Source organism: Lemur catta, chromosome 3 (genome assembly GCF_020740605.2).
Source record: "Lemur catta isolate mLemCat1 chromosome 3, mLemCat1.pri, whole genome shotgun sequence".
Classification (NCBI taxonomy): Eukaryota; Metazoa; Chordata; class Mammalia; order Primates; family Lemuridae; genus Lemur; species Lemur catta.
In genome coordinates, this window is record NC_059130.1 from 39,441,098 (window position 1) to 39,460,094 (window position 18,997).

The 18,997-nt window shown below is 35.3% G+C and overlaps 1 protein-coding gene across 5 annotated transcripts in view; it reads left to right on the forward strand.

Annotated features, from left to right (window-relative positions):
* Positions 1-18,997, forward strand: part of COP1 (COP1 E3 ubiquitin ligase) — a 245,271-nt gene that overhangs the window by 33,526 nt on the left and 192,748 nt on the right. For 3 of the 5 annotated variants that reach the window (XM_045547294.1, XM_045547296.1, XM_045547298.1), the window contains exons 4-5: positions 6,812-6,888; positions 7,563-7,682. In XM_045547294.1, coding sequence (XP_045403250.1) covers positions 6,812-6,888; positions 7,563-7,682 — 197 coding nt within the window. The remainder of the gene's footprint in view (positions 1-6,811; positions 6,889-7,562; positions 7,683-18,997) is intronic. The other 2 variants (XM_045547297.1, XM_045547295.1) reach the window with 1 other exon arrangement.

The window sequence follows — 18,997 nt, forward strand, 5'->3', positions numbered from 1 at the left end:
ACACCACAAACTGCGCCCATTGATAAATGCCGTGTGTGTTCTGACTGCTCCACTGACCTGCCATTCTCCCACCTCTCCTCTTCTCCTCAGACCTACCTATTCCCTGAGACATAGCAATATTGAAATTAGGGCAGTTAATAACCCTACAATGGCTTGTAAGCATTCGAGTGAAAGGAAGAGTCACACTGTCTCTCACTTTAAATCAAAAGCTAGAAATGATAAAGCTTAGTGAGAAAGACATGTCGAAAGCTGAGATAGGTGGAAAGCTAGCTCTCTTGCACCAAACAGTTAGCCAAGTTGTGAATGCAAAGAAAGCAAAACAGCCTTATTGCTGATATGGAGAAAGTTTTAGTGGTCTGGATAGAAGATCAAACCAGCTACAATATTCCCGTAAGCCACACCCTACAATCCAGAGCAGGGCCCTCGCTCTCTTCAGTTCTATGAAGGCTGAGAGAGGCAAGGAAGCTGCAGAAGAAATGGTTGACTCTAGCAGGGGTTCGTTCATGAAGTTTAAGGAAAGAAACCAGCCACCTCCATTATATAACAGCGCAAGGAGAAGCAGCAAGCACTGATGTAAAAGCCACTGCAAGTTTATCCAGAGGATCTAGCTAAGATAATTAATGAAGGTGACCACACTAAACAACAGATTTTCAATGTACACGAAACAGCCTTCTATTGGAAAAAGATGCCATCTAGGACTTTCATAGCTAGAGAGGAGAAGTCAATGCCTGGCTTCAAAGCTTCCAAGGTGACTTTAAGTTGACGCCAGTGCTCATTTACCATTTTGAAAATCCTAGGGCCTAATTCCTAAAGGAATTATTCTACGTCTACTCTGCCTGTGCTCTATAAATGGAACAACAAAGCCGGGATGATGGAACATCTGTTTATAGCATGGCTCACTGAATATTTTAAACTCACTATGGAGACCTACTGCTCAGAAGAAGGGATTCCTTTCAAAATACTACTGTTTACTGACAATGCACCTGGTCACCCAAGAGCTCTGATGGAGACACGCAAGGAGATTAATGTTGTTGTTTTCATGCCTGCTAACACAACATCCATTCTGCAGCCCATGGATCAAGGAGTAATTTTGACTTCCATGTCTTGTTATCGTGGAAATACATTTTGTGAGGCTGTAGCTGCCAAAAACAGTGATTCCTCTGATGGCTCTTGGCAAAGTAAACAGAAGAGCCTTCTGGAAAGGATTCACCATTCTAGATGCCATTAAGAACATTTGTGTTTCGTGGGAGGAGGGCAAAATGTCAACATTAATGGGAATTTGGAAGAAGTTCGTTCCAGCCATCGTGGATGACTTTGAGGAGTTCAAGACTTCAGTGAAGGAAGTAACTACAGGTGTGGTGGAAGTAGCAAGAGAACTAGAAGTGGAGTCTGAAGATGTGACTGAATTGCTGGAGCATCATGAAAAACTTGAACGGATGAGGAGCTGTTTCTCATGGATGGACAAAGAAAGTGGTTTCTTGAGGTGGAATCTACTCCTGGTGAAGATGCTATGAACACTGTTAAAATGACAACAAAAGATTTAAAATATTACATAGACTTACTTGATAAAGCAGTGGCAGGGTTTGAGAGGACTGACCACAATTTTGAAAGAAGCTCTACTGTGGGTGAAATGCTATCAAGAAGCATTGCTTGCTACAGAGAAGAGTCAATCCGTGTGACAAACTTCACTGATGTGTTACTTTAAGAAATTGCCACAGCCACTCCAGCCTGCGTGACAACCATCCTGATCATTCAGCAGCCATCAACGTCGGGACAAGACCCTCCACTAGCAAAAAGATTACGACTTACTGAAGGCACAGGTTAGGTTGTGTGGTTTTTTTTTTTTTTTTTTTTTTTTTTTTTTAGCAATAAAGTGTTTTTTATTGTAATTAAGGTTAGGGTTAGTGGTAGTGCACACTTTTAATAAAGTACAGTATAGTGTAAATATAACTTTTTATGCACTGGGAAACCCCAAAGTTTGTGTGACTCATTTTATTGCAGTATTCACTTTATTTTGATGGTCTGGAACCAAGCCCACAACATTTTCAAGGTATGCCTTGTAAATAGAAATTACACACTTAAAAGTTTCCGTTGAATTTAATTTTCTATTAAGTCTTAAATAATCTTAAATAGGTTTTCTGAGTTTTTATTTAATTATGCTATTAGTATGCTATTGATTAAACAAATATTACATGTTACTTTATAAAGTATTACACATAAAATTTTATAGTGCATGTGCCACTTATTCAGGATCATGGTGCCCTTGTCCCAAAGTAGTTTAAGTGCCATTGATGATTATTATTGCTAGGACAAGGATTCTTTCTTTGTATTCTTTTTAGTTTTAAAAGTATACGTCTTCCAAATCATTGTTTATGTAAATATGTTGATGGGGATTGAAGGAATTGTTATAGCAAAGTCACTATATTCTTTGACCTCCTTTTGAATTATATGGAAAGAAGGACTTTTCTCTGTTTGTTGGCAAAATTTTTTTAAATGCCCAGGTTAACAAATGAGGCACTTTATTCAAGTTTGATGAAAAGAAAGAGAAGTCAGATACTCAAGATTGATTTGGTTTTTTGTCATTATAGTCATATACTTTTCCATTGAGACAGATAACATGATTTTTTCTTTCCTGCTCTAAGTACTGCATTACAGTCCCTGTTTCTTCTGACCTGTACCTTCCATGGGATTTCTGTCATCTCCTCCATCCCTCCCGCCACTGCAGTACACACACTCTGTGCACCTCTCCATCTCCCTTGATCTTGAGCTATCCTGACAGTTTCATTCAGGTTGTAGGCTAGAAGCTGCCCTTCCGCTGTCCTGACACACACATTCTGCAGGTGCACTCCTCCACTCTTGCCAAGGCTTGCTCTCTGGCTTTCTCTTGTTGCTTGCAAGCTTTCATGTGCCCACTTGAGTGCTCTTTCTCTCTCTCTCTCATTGCACCTCTGTCTCTCTAGTTGTGTCTCACACTGTCTATTTATAAGTTGAGTTTTCTTACCTCTCTAATGAATGATCCTCTTACTCATTAATTTATAGGAAAACATACATGCAAAATTTAAAATCCCTATTTTTTATTTTATTTTGTTTTATTTTTTCAGCTTATTATGGGGGTACAAAAGTTCAGGTTGTATATATTGCCCATGACCCCCTATCCCCCTGAGTCTGAGCTTCAAGCGTGACCATTCCCCAGACAGTGCGCATCACACTCATCATGTAGGTATACACCCATCCCCTCCCCCCACCCCCCACCTCTGTCCAATACCCAATTGGTGTTATTCCCAAATGTGCACTTAGGTGATGATCAGGGAAACCAATTTGCTGGTGAGTACATGTGGTGCTTATTTTTCCATTCTTGGGGTACTTCACTTAATAGAATGGGTTCCAACTCTCTCCAGGAGAAGAAAAGAGATGCCATATCACCATTATTTCTTATAGCTGAGTAATACTCCATGGTATACATATACCACATTTTGCTAATCCATTCATGAATTGATGGGCATTTGGGTTGTTTCCACATCTTTGCAATTGTGAATTGTGCTGCTATAAACATTCAGGGGCAGGTGTCTTTTTTATAGAATGACTTTTGTTCTTCTAGGTAGATGCCCAATAATGGGTAAAATCCTTATTTTTTTAAAAAAAGTAGCTGGCACAAAATCCTTACTACTGCCAGGTACTATCTTAATTATTATACTTTATGTGCATAAACTCATTTAATCCTCATGACAGTCCTTTGAGATAGGTACTGCTGTTACCATCCTCATTCCTTAGGTGAGGAAACTAAGGCATAGGCAGTTTGAGTAACTTTTGTAAAGTTTCAGAGCCAGTACATGGTGGAATTGGGATTTGCTGTTAGGCAGTCTGACTCAAGAGTCGTTGCTGGAATGGGGTCTTTAGCAGTAGAAATGCATTTTTCTTAGTAGTAAGAAATGTTCTTAGTACTGTGGATATTACAAAATGCCACAGAATTATAATTATCAAATGTTTAAGCCATCCTTCAGGTTTATATCTAGTTCTAAAGACTGATTATGGTTTAAAATAAATGCTTATCTTGATTAGAAATATGAAAGTGTTAGCTAAAAATGACATATCCGATTTGAAATCCTTCAGGAGCATGTCATCAAGGTTTAATATGTTCATGCTGTTACTGACAGTTCAGTACCTGTTAGTGGGGCTGAATCAGGGAAAACGAAGAACAAGGGCAAGTTGTTTGAGGAAAAGATAAGAAGTTTATTAATTTGCCAGCAAATGAGGAGGGCGGCAGACTAGTGTCTCAAAAGACCGCCATCCTGTCTTTAAGCAGAAAAACAGGGCTTTTTAAAGGGGAGGTTTTGAAGGTTGTGCTGAGGTCTACATGACTGATGCTACATGTCCACACATCATGACTTTGGGCTATTGTTGTTTAACTATAATTGATGGTTTTTGTCTACCCTGTGACCCTTGTCCGGACAATTCTGTTGAGCCATCTCCCGTGGCTTAAGGTAATAGAAAAGAAACAGCAGGGAACATTTTTCTGCCCCTTTGATTACTGCCCTCTGGAAGGAATGCAGGTTTTTCCCAAAAAGGGTGGTAAGTTTTAAAGAGACAACTTGTAAAACATTTCCTTGCCCTTTTTCAGATCTTTACCTCTGTTACAATTCAGCAATATTGGATGCTTATTCTGTGCCAAGAACTACTTTGGTGAATAAGACAGAGATGCATATGTTTAATATATGCCTTGCATTTTAAGAGATTTTTTTGTTGTTAAATTTTTAAGAACAAAAAGAATACTCCTTGATGAAGAAATCTATTGACCATTGTTCATTATAGGATATAGTTTTACAGAAGAAAAATAATTTTTTAGGTAGCTCCATGAAAAATCTGATATTATAATAAAAACTTCAGTTTGGTAAATATAGAATTTAAATGTCTTTATATAAAATAGCATACCACTTAATACATTCTTCTTTTACTCTTTCTTTTTGCCTTCATTTGCTTTAATTTTATTTTGCATTTTATTTCTGTGGCCTTTAAAAACGTGATCTTCAGTATTGTTGGTGAGAGTCACATACAATGGTATAAGAGATTTCTTGGCAAAATTCAGTGTGGCTTGTACATAAAAGTATTTCAGTCACAGTTCCCATTCAAATAGTTAAATCTGCAAGTAAAATGTTAAACTCTCATTCACTTACTCTTTATTACCACTGCATTTTTTGAAGCTCTCTCCTTTACCTTATTTGCATTAGGATAATAATTTAGCTTGTGAGGTATAGTTTACCCTCTTCACAGTCAGGCTCTGATCTGCCTGCATTTCCAGCCTTAGTTCTTAGCCCCTGTTAATTATTTATAAAATCACTCTGATTCTGTGTTTCACCTGTATCCATTTAAAATCATTTTATATCCTGTTGTTTTATGACTTTGGTATACACATACAAGTGCATGGTCTTACCTGAATTTTTTTTCATTCTTCTTTCTGCTTAGTCTCTGTGTACCTATTATGGCTCAGGTCTAACATTACTTTGTATGTGAAGCCTGCTTGTTAACATTTTGATTGATGCCTGGCCGGTAGACATTTGAATCTATTTCAATGATAGTACTATTTATCACATTATATTACAAGTACTGCATCATTTCCATCTGTCTTGCTAGTCTGAGTTGCTTGAGATTTTGGATTGAGTCTATAATCTCTGAATCTTGTATCTTAGTATGTGCTTGGTATCTGTTTTTCTCAAAAATATTTGTAGTTGCATCTTGTTCTATATGTAACTGTTAAGTTCCTTAGGCTCTCTGTCCTAATATTCCCTCATTTCTAATTGGTGAGAGTAACCTATAAGATAATGTCTTTAAAGTAAAGTGCTTGCCTATCCTAGTGCTGGTTTCCTTTTTTTTTAATTAATAAGTTTTTTTTGTATCACTAGTATTTGTTGACTATTAAAAAAAATAGAAAAATGCAATTAAATGTTGTTTCAGCATCACAGAAAATATTTTAATTCACAGGAAAAGAATTTCCAGAGCTGTTTAATCCAGTGGTTCAGTGATTGTCAAGTTCTTTCCATTGTTCTGTTCTTCCATCTCCAGCATATGTCTTAATCTTTTGACTAGCTAGCCTTAAGTTTACAGGATGTCTCTCAGCAGTTCCAGATATCATCCTCTTATGAAGGCAGGGAAACAATTTGTTTTCTCCTATCCTTCTCCTTCTGAAAGACAGCACACCTCTCATTTGTCAAAATTGGGGCACATATTTACCCCGTATCAGTCACTGAAAAGCATATAAATGACCTGATTGCCTTAGGTTAGTTAAGAATCGTTCCTTGGGTTGGAGAGGGATCTAGTTTCTCTGAAAGTTATATGGCAGTCCAATACGTGGCTAAGAATCATATTATTATCAAGAAAAAGGGTAGGATGACTTTTGGATGGGTAACTCTCTTTTATGATATTTATAGAAAAGTTATAAACAAAAAGAACAAATAAAAATCTTTGGTGCTTATCTCATAGTAGATACAAAGTTACCTATGCTTGTTACCATGTGGGGCATGGGACAGTCTCACACAGTCAAGAATTATCTCCAAATGCAAGTAGTATCATCACTGAGAAACCCATAAGAGGAAATACACATTCTGAAGAATTCTCCTGTAGTAATAGTAGTTGTAGTAGTAGGAGCTGCACCACAACTTTTTCTAATTTTAAATAAAAAACTAATATTTTCTGTTTAGCATCTTTTTAATTTTGAGTCTTTGTAAAGGTAGAAGAAAATCCATCTAAGCAGAAGAATTGTGTAATCCACTTAAAACAAACATACAAATTATATGGGGTATTTGTTTTGTGTTTTCAGTGAATGAGCTCATTCTCAAACAGAAGCAAAGATTTGAGGAAAAGAGGTTCAAATTGGACCACTCAGTGAGTAGCACCGTATGTTTCAACACTTTTTTTACTATTTTTAATAAATTTCTTTCAGTTTTTGTTGGTTTAATATTAATTAGATGTTAAAGCTTAGTATGTAATTGATTGTTCTTAAAGGAGATTTGCTTAGGATTGCTCTATTCAAATAAATAACGTCAACCACATTGTCTGTAGTGCTTTACTAGAGTAATCCTCTTTTGAAAGGTCTGGTAGGACCACATTGAGAAAGAGTTGGCTTGTAATAACCTGACATTTGAAGGATTATATTGCAACATGATATTTTGAAAAATATGTTGAAAGATTCCCAATTTTAAAGTATTAGCTGCAAATTATTGAGACAAGTGAAAATATGGAAATGCAAAGTTGAAAATATGGCTAGACAAATAATTAAAATCCAGGTACTTATTTTGAAGGGAAATTATACCTTTAGAATTCTGATGTAACAGTTGTCTTGAATGTGTTTTTTATATCTGTTATCTAAATTCGTTTAGAGGAGAAATAGTGTTAAAATTATAACTAGAAGGCAGTGGAGAAGCCAGAGCTGGAAAGGAGTAGGTTGGAACATTAGTGTATTTTCTCTATCAATGTATTAAGTATATTAGGAAGTAGCAGTTAAACATTTGCTTTAGTGTTTCTAAAACAATCTTCTTAGGAAATTATGTGTTTCTTTTCTTTATTTTTAGAATGGCCACAGGTGGCAAATATTTCAAGATTTGTTGGGAACTGACCAAGATAACCTTGATCTGGCCAATGTCAACCTCATGTTGGAGTTACTAGTGCAGAAAAAGAAACAACTGGAAGCAGTAAGTGGTAGTTGAACTTAAAAAATTGTTTTAAATGGTGATCTTTATTGCAATGAAAAAGATCTAGAAATGTTTAAAAATGACAGGGTAGTGTCACTAATCCATCCATTTTTACTCAGCTAGAAACATCTGCAAAGTATCACTTCTGATAGAGTCCCCTCTTTTGACTTACAGGAAGAACAAATTCCTTATAACGTAACTTATTTGCAACGGCCAGTTTGTAGCAACAAAAGCTGAGTGTTACAGATCATGAAAAAATAAAGTTTCATATAGGAAAGTTATATTGGTCATTTTTCTTCTAGTGAATATCTTTCTTGCCATATCTTTCCCTCTTTAAATGTGATATTTGGAGGAGAAAATAGAGAATGTTTTTATCTACATGAAATTCTTTCAGCAGGTGTTCATTGGTAGCAGCAATGGTCTATGGCTTAACTAAGAGCATTTAAAGAGATATACATGGATCTAAATATATCCTATTTCATGTAATGCAATGTAAACAAGTGTAAAATTACATTTATATAAATAAATGTTAAAAATGTAATATGTAAAATTGCATGTATTAGGAGTTGAGTATGATCTATTATTAATATAAGCAAGTACCCACCCTGACCTAGCTTAAACATAAGGGGGGTATTTATTGAGACAATAAAGGAATGATTAGCTTAAACACAAAAAAGGGTCTTGCTGCAACCAGACTTTGAGAAGATGAGAACCGTGGCTTCTCTGGAGGACTACAAGTAAATGAGATTAGGAACTTGAATGTTGTTGGGCATCTTTCTTTTGTGCCCTTGTGCCTGTTTTGTTGGGACAGCTCTGATTTCCTTTTTTGATAGGTTTTTATCACATGGTAGATAATGTGGTTTTCTACACTTCTTCATTTATATTTATGTTTTTTAATAGAAGAAGAAAAGGGGCTTTGTTTTCCAACTTCAGTTTTAAAAATTCTGTGGCTATTGCCTGATGACTTGGGTTATTAAAAAAAAAATTCTGTAACTAGATTCTGAGTAACTTAGCTTGGATCTGAATTCCACTGAATAGGGTGGGAGTCTTTTAGGAGGAAGAAGGAGTGTGTGAGGTTGAGCCGACCAAAATGAGTGTCTCCCATGATGTCTCTGTTTGGGGGATATGGTTGGGAAGAATGTCTCCTATGGTTTTAACTGTGGTTTTCTGTTAGCATCTACCATGTGCCAGGTATTGTGTTAAGGGCTGTGGACAAGACAGGGTTCTGTGTGTGTGTGTGTGTGTGTGTGTGTGTGTGTGTGTAGATAAACTAAATCAGTTAGGCACATATTTTCAGATAGTGGTACATGATTTGAAAAGACTTCTTTTTGAAAGATTGAACATGTGCAATTACCTTATTCCTTTTGAAGATATGAAAATGACAGTAAAGGGATTTTAAGGAGGCAAAGAAAATGGGAGAAGGGACAATGGCAGGAATATTTTGTAAGCTATAAAGCAGATGGACAAAAGATAATAGGTTAGCAGATCTGAGAAAACTGAATACTAAGTTGACAGTGAGGGGAAAGTTAAGAACTAACCCTATTTATATTGCAGAGCAAAGGCCCTGGAATTGGGGAGCATCAGTTACCTCATAGAGTAAAGGCCAAAAATGGGATTATTGATTGAGAGTCTGTTTAAGAAGCAGTTGAAATTTGAAATCCTTGAGTCCTTCCTGTAACTCAGCTAATGATTCTCCTTTTCTGCCTTAGGAGAAAACTAGGATTTTTAACCACCCCTTGGAGGTGATAAAAGAGAGGCTCTCTGAACTGCTGCATAGGAGGCACACTTAAAGCGTGGGGGTCAGGGGTGGGGTTAGGGGTTCCATACTGAAACTAGACAATTACATACTGAAAGCGAGAACTGTTAACCCTCTTCCCACCTTTTGACATGACATCATTAGTCTTTGCTTCCTTTTTGGCTTTTTGTCTCAGAATTGAAGAAACATAGTTATCTTATTTTTAGATCACAGGTTCTTCCCTATTATTTTCTGAAGAGGAAGCCAGCTCAGAAGTAAAGCTCCTGTCATATTTTTTTACATTATTGTTTTCTGTTTTACTTTCCAATATTATTTTACTTGAGTATTTCCAGTATAGAGAAAAGTACAAAAAATAGTGAGACTCTGACATACTCCTTCTCAGTTACAATAAATGTCAACCCTTTGCCATATGTTTTAGATCTGACTTTTGAGAATTAGTTATTTATTTTTTTATATTCTTTTAAAGACCTCTCGTCTCATTCCTTTCTCCCAGAGTAACCACCATATGAAGTTGGCAAGAATCTTTCTCAAGCATATATGTGTTAGTATGTACAACCACATGAAGTATTATTTGTATAAATTACAAGTTTACATAAAAGGTTGTATACTGTAGTTATTTCTTTGACATATACCTCTTTGTTTACTTTTTGAAGTTCATATTGATCAATGTAGATCTAATTTATTTATTTAAACTTCTCTGTAGTAATCCATTGCAGGAACAAAGCTATTACTCTGTTGATGGACATTAGCTATGGGTGTCAGTACTGCATTTAGTATAGCTATACATTTCTCCTTGTGCTTGCATAGTGTGTGTGCACATTTAACCTTATTAAATATTAGGTATTGACAGATTTCTTTGGGTTTGTGCCATATAAACACTTGATATTTTCTCTTTTTGTTTCTGTCAATCTAATAGGTATCAAATGCTGTATGCTCATTTTTTCTACATTTCTGTGATTACTAGTGAAGTTGAGAATTTCTTCATTTCTTTGGCCATCTTTGTTTCCTGTCTGATGAATTACCTATTCCTATCCTATTTCCATTTTCCTAATGGATTGTTTGTTGTTTTTCTTAATGCTTTGTAAGAAGTGTGTGTGCGTGTAATTTGGATATTGCTGTTTTGCCAAATATTTTGGTAATACGGATTTTAGTTGAATTGCATTGTGATTGAAGAACATAATTTAAGGTGATTCCATTTTATCTGCTTTGTTGACTTAGCTATAACTTTTTATTTTTTAGTCGTTGCTTTAGGGTTTTTAATATAATTGCTACCACATTCTACCTTCAAGTAATATTATACTACTTCATCTGTATTATAAGAACCTTATAACAGTGTACTTCCATTTCCTCCTGGCCATTGTACTATTTTTTTGTGACATATTTTATTTCTACATATGTTGTAAACCCCACAATATGTTGTTATCAATTGTGGTTTAGACAGTAAATTATGTTTTATGGAGGGTTTTTTTTTTTTTTGAGACAGAGTCTCAATTTGTTGCCTAGGCTAAAGTGCCCTGGCATCAGCCTAGCTCACAGCAACCTCAAACTCGTGGGCTCAGGCAATCCTTCTGCCTCAGCCTCCCAAGTAGCTGGGACTACAGGCATGCACCACCATGCCCGGCTAATTTTTTCTATATATTTTTAGTTGTCCAGCCAGTTTATTTCTATTTTCAGTAGAGATGGGGTCTCGCTCTTGCTCAGGCTGGTCTCGAACTCCTGAGCTCAAATGATCCACCCGCCTTGGCCTCCCAGAGTGCTAGGATTACAGGCATGAGCCACCATGCCCTGCCTATGGAGTTTTTTTTTAAGTCTTTTGTTTACCCATTTATTTGCCATCTCTGGTGTACTTCATTCTTTTGTATAGATCAGACTTCCATATGTTATCATTTTCTTTTTGCCTGAAGGACATCCTCTACCATTTCATTAGAGCAGGTCTGCTAGTGATGAATTATGTCTTCTGTATGTCTGACAAAGTCTTTACTTTGCCTTTGTGTTTGAAAAGTACTTCCATATGAGTGTAGAATTCTAGGTTGACTTTCTACCATATGTTGCTCTACTGTCTTCTGGCTTGCATTGCTTCAGATAAGTCTGCTGCCATTCTTATCTCTTGTTTTGATAAAATATGTGTCTCCTAGTTTAGGATATTCTTTTTATGGCTTTAAAGCATTTTGATTATGATGTGCGTTGCTGTAGGGTGTTTTTTTTTCCCCTCCATATTTTTTGTTATTGGAGTTCTTTGAATATTTTGGATCTGTGGGCTTATATTAGTAGTTTCCAACAGGTTTAGAAAAATTTCAACCATTATTTCTTCAAATATTTTCTGTCCCCTCTTCTACTTTGGGAATTCCAGTTGCATGTCTCTTAGGCTAAAGTTGTTCAACAGGTCACTGATGAACAGTTCGGCTCATTTTTGTTTGATCGTTTTCACCTATAGTTCATTTAGGATAGTTACTATTGCTACTTTCAAGTTCACTAATCTTTTCTATTTTCCATGTTACTATTTAACTTGTTTATAATTGTAAATTTTACCTTGTTCAGTGCAGAGTATTTTTATATTCCTTTATATTATTAATGCATTCCTGAACTTTGTTCTGACATACAATTAAGTTACATGGAAATACTTTGAATCTTTGAAGGTTATTTTTCAGCTTTGTTAAGTAGGACCAAAGCAGCTTTTTGCCTGTGCTAATTTTGCCTCACTACTGAGGTAACCTTTTTGATTATTCTACCTGATACCTATGTATTTCTAGGTTTTTCCGCTCTGGCTACTGGAAACATGTATTATTTCTGGCCCTTTGTCTGAAAGCCACTGTTTCATATAGTTGGGCTGGTATTTTGCTGTTTAAGGTAGGAATGTAAATATAGTCTCTCTTTATTTTAGTCAGAGGACAGAGCTCAGTTTGTATCCTTTTAGTCCTTTGAATTTGGTTGTGATTTTCATTGTAGCTCAGCATATAGTCTGTTTTGTTAAATGTTCCTCTTGCATTTAAAAACAATGTTATTTGTTATAATGCTTTATAAATATTGATTATTTGGAGTTGGTTAATATTACTAAAACATTGTTTTCTCCTTGCTCTGTCAATTGCTGATGATAGGGGGTGTGTGAAAATTATAATTTTGACTATAATCTATTTTCCTTTTTTTCACCTGTACTTTTTGCTTCATGTGTTTTGAAACCCTATTTTTAGGTGCATGTATGTTTGGAATATTGTGTCTTCTGGATGAATTATCACTTTTATTATTATTATGAAACGTGTATGTTTATTTTAGAAAATGTTCCTTGTTCTGAAGTATAATTTGTGTGATATTGATATAGTTGTTTCCATAGTAAATCCTTCTTCATACTTTTATTTTCATTCTGTTATTTTCTTTACATTATAAAGTGTATGTGCTTTAAGTGTGTAGGTAGTTTTTTGTTATTTTCTAAAAACACGATCTAATAAGCTCAGTTAATTGAAGTGCTCATGTCCATTTAAATTTAATTTAATATAATTACTAATATGACTGGGTTTGAGTCTACACCAGGGTATTTGTGTTCCATTTCTCCTATCCTTTATTCCCTGTTCCTCCTTTCTTGCCTTCTTTAGAAATCATTGAGTTTTCAGTATGACATTTTAGTATTATATTTTATTACTTTTTATTTTATTACTTTTCTATTTTTCACATACTTTTTTGTATTTTTAGTGGTTTCTCTTTAAAGTTTACAAAATGCCTTTTTTTCCACAGCCAACTTTGAGTTTATAGTATGCCACTTCAAGGACAATATATTTGCAGTCAACTTTGAATATAGTATATCACTTTAAGGAAAATGTAAAACTTTATAACAACTCAATTTACCAAGCTCCTGTTTTTTTTTTTTTTTTTCAAATTATGTTATAAACCCCACCAAACAGTGTATGTTTGCTTTAAACAGTTATTAGTCTTTTGAAGATATGATGTAAAAAAACCAAAGAAAGCCCTTTCTTTTATTTTCTCAAATATTTACCCTTTCACGTGCTCTTTATTTTTTCTTGCAGAGCTAGGCATCCATATAGCTCATTTCCCTTTCATTTGTTTAACTTTATCATTTCTTGTAAAGCTGATTGTTTTGGACTACATAGAATTTTGTTTTGTTTTTTCATTTAACAATTTAAAGATATTTTTATTATCCTTTTGCTTACTTTGATTCTGATGAAATCAGCAGTCATTTTTACTGTTTTTCTAAACATACCGTATCCTTTTTCTCTAGCTGCTTTTAAGATTTTTCTTTTTTTTTTTCTTGAGAGAGGATTACCCTCTGTTGCCCTAGCTAGAGTGCAGTGGCATCGTCCTAGTTCACTGCAAACTCAAATTTGTAGGCTCAAGAATCCTCCTGCCTCAGCCTCTCAAGTAGCTGGGACAACAGGCATGTGCCACTACGCCTGGCTAATTTTTAGTAGAGATGGGGTCTCACTCTTCCTCAGTAGTCTAGAACTCCTGACCTCAAGCAGTCCTCCCACCTTGACCTCCCAGAGTGCTAGGATTACAGGTCTGAGCCACTGTGGCCAGTCAAGATTTGCCATTTAACATTAGGTTTTAGCAGTTTGAATATGCTATCCTAGGTTTCATTTTCTTTATATTTATCTTGCTTGAGTTTCATGGCACAAGAGGATCTATTTTTTTTAACAGTATGAACGATTATTTATTCATATTCAGCCCTGTGCTCTCTTTCCTTTCCCTCCAGGTTTCTAGTCATGTGTTATAATGGTTCAGATTATCTTATAGATAATATGTTGCTCGTTCTTATTTTTCATTTTTTTTCTCTGTATCAGTTTAAATAATTTATATTGAGCTGTCTTTGAGTTCATTATTTCATTCCTTTGCTATGTCTACTTTGCGCATAACCTCATTCAGTGTTTTTTTAATTTAAAAAAATTTTAGTCACATTTTTCAATTCTAGGATTTGCATTTGTTCTTTCAATTTCTTTTCTGTAATTCTCCATCTTTTTATTAATTTAGTTTACTTTCCCTTTCAATTCCTTAACAATTTACATTAGTATTTTGAAGTTCTTTGTTTCTCATTCCAGCATCTGGATCACCTATGTATTTCCTTCTGTTGCCTGTTTTTTCTTTTGATTTTTCTACTTCTTTGCATGTCTTGTAACTTTTGAAATTGTATCCTAGATAGTCTATATTCAAGAATGTAGAAGGTCTTGCCTTTCCATTTTTTAGGGAGCATGAATGAGAGCTTGATCTCTTTGGTTTGAATAAGGAATTTACCTTAGTTGGGGCTCAGTTGCTGCTTGAATTAGTTTCAGTTCATTGACTCTAAACAGTAGTATATATTTTTTGTTGTTGTTGTTGCTGTGAGAGCAGCCTTCTGCATTTTAATCTGAAGAGGATCAGTCACTAATTTTTTTTTTAAACTTAAATGTTTTGTATTGTGAAAGTGTTGTCTTTGTGATACCAGTTCTTCCAAATTTTAGTCACTCATTTTATGAAGTATTGTCACTTTTTATAAATATTCCTTTTATGTTTTGAAGTGCATGTATTCTGAAATTGTTTCATGGATTCATGTATGTTCTTTATAATCTTTTACTTGGGTGTTCATATCTTCAGTCTATTAAAATTTTTCTATTATTTCAAAATAAAGGCTTATCTAATACAGAGAGTATATTAATTTACCAACATGATAATGGATTTTTCAATTTTCCTTCCATACTGTCATCTTTTAGTTTTATATCCTCTCATTCTGTTTAATACAAAGAATTGGGGCCGGGCGCGGTGACTGACGCCTGTAATCCTAGCACTCTGGGAGGCCAAGGCGGGTGGATCGTTTGAGCTCAGGAGTTCGAGACCAGCCTGAGCAAGAGTGAGACCCCGTCTCTACTAAAAATAGAAAGAAATTATCTGGCCAACTAAAATACATATAGAAAAAATTAGCCGGGCATGGTGGCACATGCCTGTAGTCCCAGCTACTAGGGAGGCTGAGGCAGTAGGATCACCTAAGCCCAGGAGTTTGAGGTTGCTGTGAGCTAGGCTGACACCACGGCACTCACTCTAGCCTGGGCAATAAAGCGAGACTCTGTCTCAAAAAAAAAAAAAAGAAAGAAAAAAAGAAAAAAAGAATTGGAAACTATTTAGCCTGTAAAGGATTTGTTATGTATTCTTTATTTAGAGTCATACACTTTCCCAAACAGCATTATTTTATATTTCCTTTTTTGTTGTTGTTCCAGAGACTTTTTTTACACCCTAGGGACATGCATCAAGGTAAACTTCTGGGTGGGTAAAAGATAAGACCCCCCCTCCCTCCTTTAAAGAGTGAGAAGAGAAATTTTGAAAGAAGCAGCTGGAATTTAGAACTGGAGTGATACCTGGCAAACAGATCAGTTTTAGAAAAGAGAAATATAGAAGGTTGAGAATTTGGTGACTAATTTTTTGAAACCCTCTGTGTCTACATATACTTTGAAGATTTCATGCATTCTCAGGTGTATATGTACCCCAATTTGAAGTCTATTGTCCATTATACAAGCTGAAGTGACGTCCTTTAGAAATTTTGTATTGACAGTAGATTTAAAGCAAAGAATGTGTTCATGTTGTTGCTGAAAGTTCCGCACTTGTCCCCAAGGCCGCATCAGAAGAACGAGGACAAGTGGTTTGAGGAGAAGGAAAGAGTTTACTAATTTGCCAGCAATTGAGGAGGTTGGCAGACTCCTATCTCAAAGTACCAACCTCCTGCTTCTGAGCAGAAGTACCGAGGTTTTAAAGGCTCTGATTCATCCCATCTTTGGCTAAGACAATCTTGTGACCTGAATAATTCCCTTGAGCCATCTCCTGTGGGACAGGGGACAAAGGACACTCCTCTACTCCCCCCTGACCACTGGCCTGAGGCAGGGATAAAGGTTTTAGTTCTCAAAAAGGGTGAGGGGGTTTTGAAGAGACAGAAAACATTTTTGCCCTTTTTCAGGCCATTTTTTCTGTTACAATACAGAGAAAAATTATCACCTAAATAGTAGTATTGTCTAATGTGAGATATAGCAAAATGATTTTTATTTGTGAAATGTTACCTGCTTATTTTATAGATAGGGAATCTGAAGCCAAGTAGGAGAAACACTCATAAAGTTATGTAGTGTTTTTAGGTTAGAATCCTAGAACTCTGACTTCCTGTTGCCACACCTTCTTTTTCCTCTTCCTCTTTCCCCCTCTTGCTTTTTTTCCCCCTCTCTCTTTTTTTTTTTAAAATCCAAGTATTAATACTCCTAATTACAATGTCAAACATTATTAACAAGGTTTATAGCAAAATTCAGCAGTCCCTAATTTCATTACTTCTATCTCTTATTTCAACTCCTTAGGAGCAGTTTTTTCAATTTTGAATTGTTTTTATTTACTGCTATATTTCTTCACAAATTTTCTATACCATTCTGTTTGGAACATCTTATGCAAAGAAACCTTTCTTCCCTCCAAGTGCCAGATATTCTTTTGCTGAAAAACTAATGTAGAGTTAACTGTGCTTAAAGAAGATGAACTCATAACTAAACTCATAAGGATCAAGTTATTAATTTACAGTGAAATATTTAAAGATTAGTTAGGTTAGTCGTTTACATAGGTCTGCCTAGTGCATTTTCTCCCAGTTGGAAAGCTATCTAGCATGCCATATATCAGAAAAGTACTAAAGCACGGAATGGGAACAAGAAGAGTTAAATACATGATTCATATGTTTAATTGTATTAGACTGTGGTCAGACGTTTGCTTCAATTTCCATAATAGGGATAATTTTTTTTTTTTACTTCTAGAATAAAACAAAATTTAATTGCAGAGAAGGATAGGAAAATAAAGAAAATCAGTGTTTTATAAAAATTCGAAGCATTTTTCATATCAGGTAGCAAATATGCTCTCTTGAGACAATGGGCTGTGAACCAGATGGGACAAACATGACAAAATCTTGGTATAGTGTAGAACACTGAGAGTGGAGACTGATTCTAAATATCTATGTGTTTTTCTTTTTTCTAAGTATATTTCTTTTCACTTTTTCTCACACCAGTTTTTGTATCTGAAAATGGGAGAATTTGGCTAAATGATCATTGTATCTTTTTTAGAAGTTTTGACATTTGTAAAAAGTGTTTAGGGAATTAACTTCTTGGACTTCTATTTTCAGTAATGAGTTTAATGACTTTAGAGGATTACTTTTATGTTCAATTTCTGAGACAGTTCTAATAGAACATTATATGGCTAGACATTTGAGTATAATTGGTTGGACTCTTCCCATTTTTAAGCATTCTCTTTTTACTTTTCCACTATCTCTTTTATATTATTTTCTTTCATATTTACATATGACATTATAGTTTCATAAATTTGCCATTTATCTCTTTTCTTGAAGTTACTCCTTTGAAGAAGATTAAATTGCAGAAGAAGGTGCCATGTGCTGAATTTCTGGTGTATGTAGTTGGTCCCATTTTCCCTTTGACCTTGATGCTTTGGGGAGCTTCCCCTCTCCTCCTTTCTACAAATCAATTGTATTGCTGTCCTTTTTGCACATTCTAGTTGTTAGATTGAAATGAAGTATTTAAACTTACAATTTTGAGTCTCTGTACGCTTCCTTTGCAGCGAAGTATGTTTCTTTTTTTTTACAGTTTTGGCAGTTTTTGTATAAAGATGTTACTTTTTTTTTTTTTTTTTAATCCTAGATCATAAAGCAAGTCTTAAAAAAATTAAAAAAATAGAAATCATACCCTGCATCTTCTCAGATCACAATGGAATAAAAGTAATAATGAACCCTAACAGGAACTCTCATTCCTACTCAAAGTCATGGAAGCTAAACAACCTTCTTCTGAATAACAATTTTGTTTTTTTTTTTTTTTTTTTTTTAAGACAGAGTGTCACTTTGTTGCCCGGGCTAGAGTGAGTGCCGTGGCATCAGCCTAGCTCACAGCAACCTCAGACTCCTGGGCTTAAGCGATCCTACTGCCTCAGCCTCCCTAGTAGCTGGGACTACAGGGATGAGCCACCATGCCCGGCTAATTTTTTTGTATATATATTTTTTAGTTGGCCAGATAATTTCTTTCTATTTTTAGTAGAGACGGGGTCTCACTCTTGCTCAGGTTGGTCTCGAACTCCTGACCTCGAGCGATCCACCCACCTCGGCCTCCCAGAGCTAGGATTACAGGCGTGAGCCACCGCGCCCGGCCTGAATAACAATTTTGTAAAGGAAGAAATTAAGTCAGAAATCAAAACATTCTTTGAATTAAATGACAAAGGTGACACAACTTATCAAAATCTATGGGATGTAGCTAAAGCAGTCCTGAGAGGAAAATTCATTTCCATAAATGCCTATTTCAAAAAGACAGACAACTTACAAATAGACAACTTAATGAATAGATTCAAAGAGCTGGAGAAAGAAGAACAGACTGACCCCAAACCCAGCAGAAGACGAGAAATTGTTAAGATCAAATCAGAATTAAATGAAAAAGACAACAAAAATACTATAAGGGAAATTAATAAAACAAAAAGTTGGTTCTTTGAAAAGATAAATAAAATAGACACACCACTGGCTAGACTAACCAAGAGCAGAAAAGAAAAATCTTTAATAACTTCCATCAGGAAC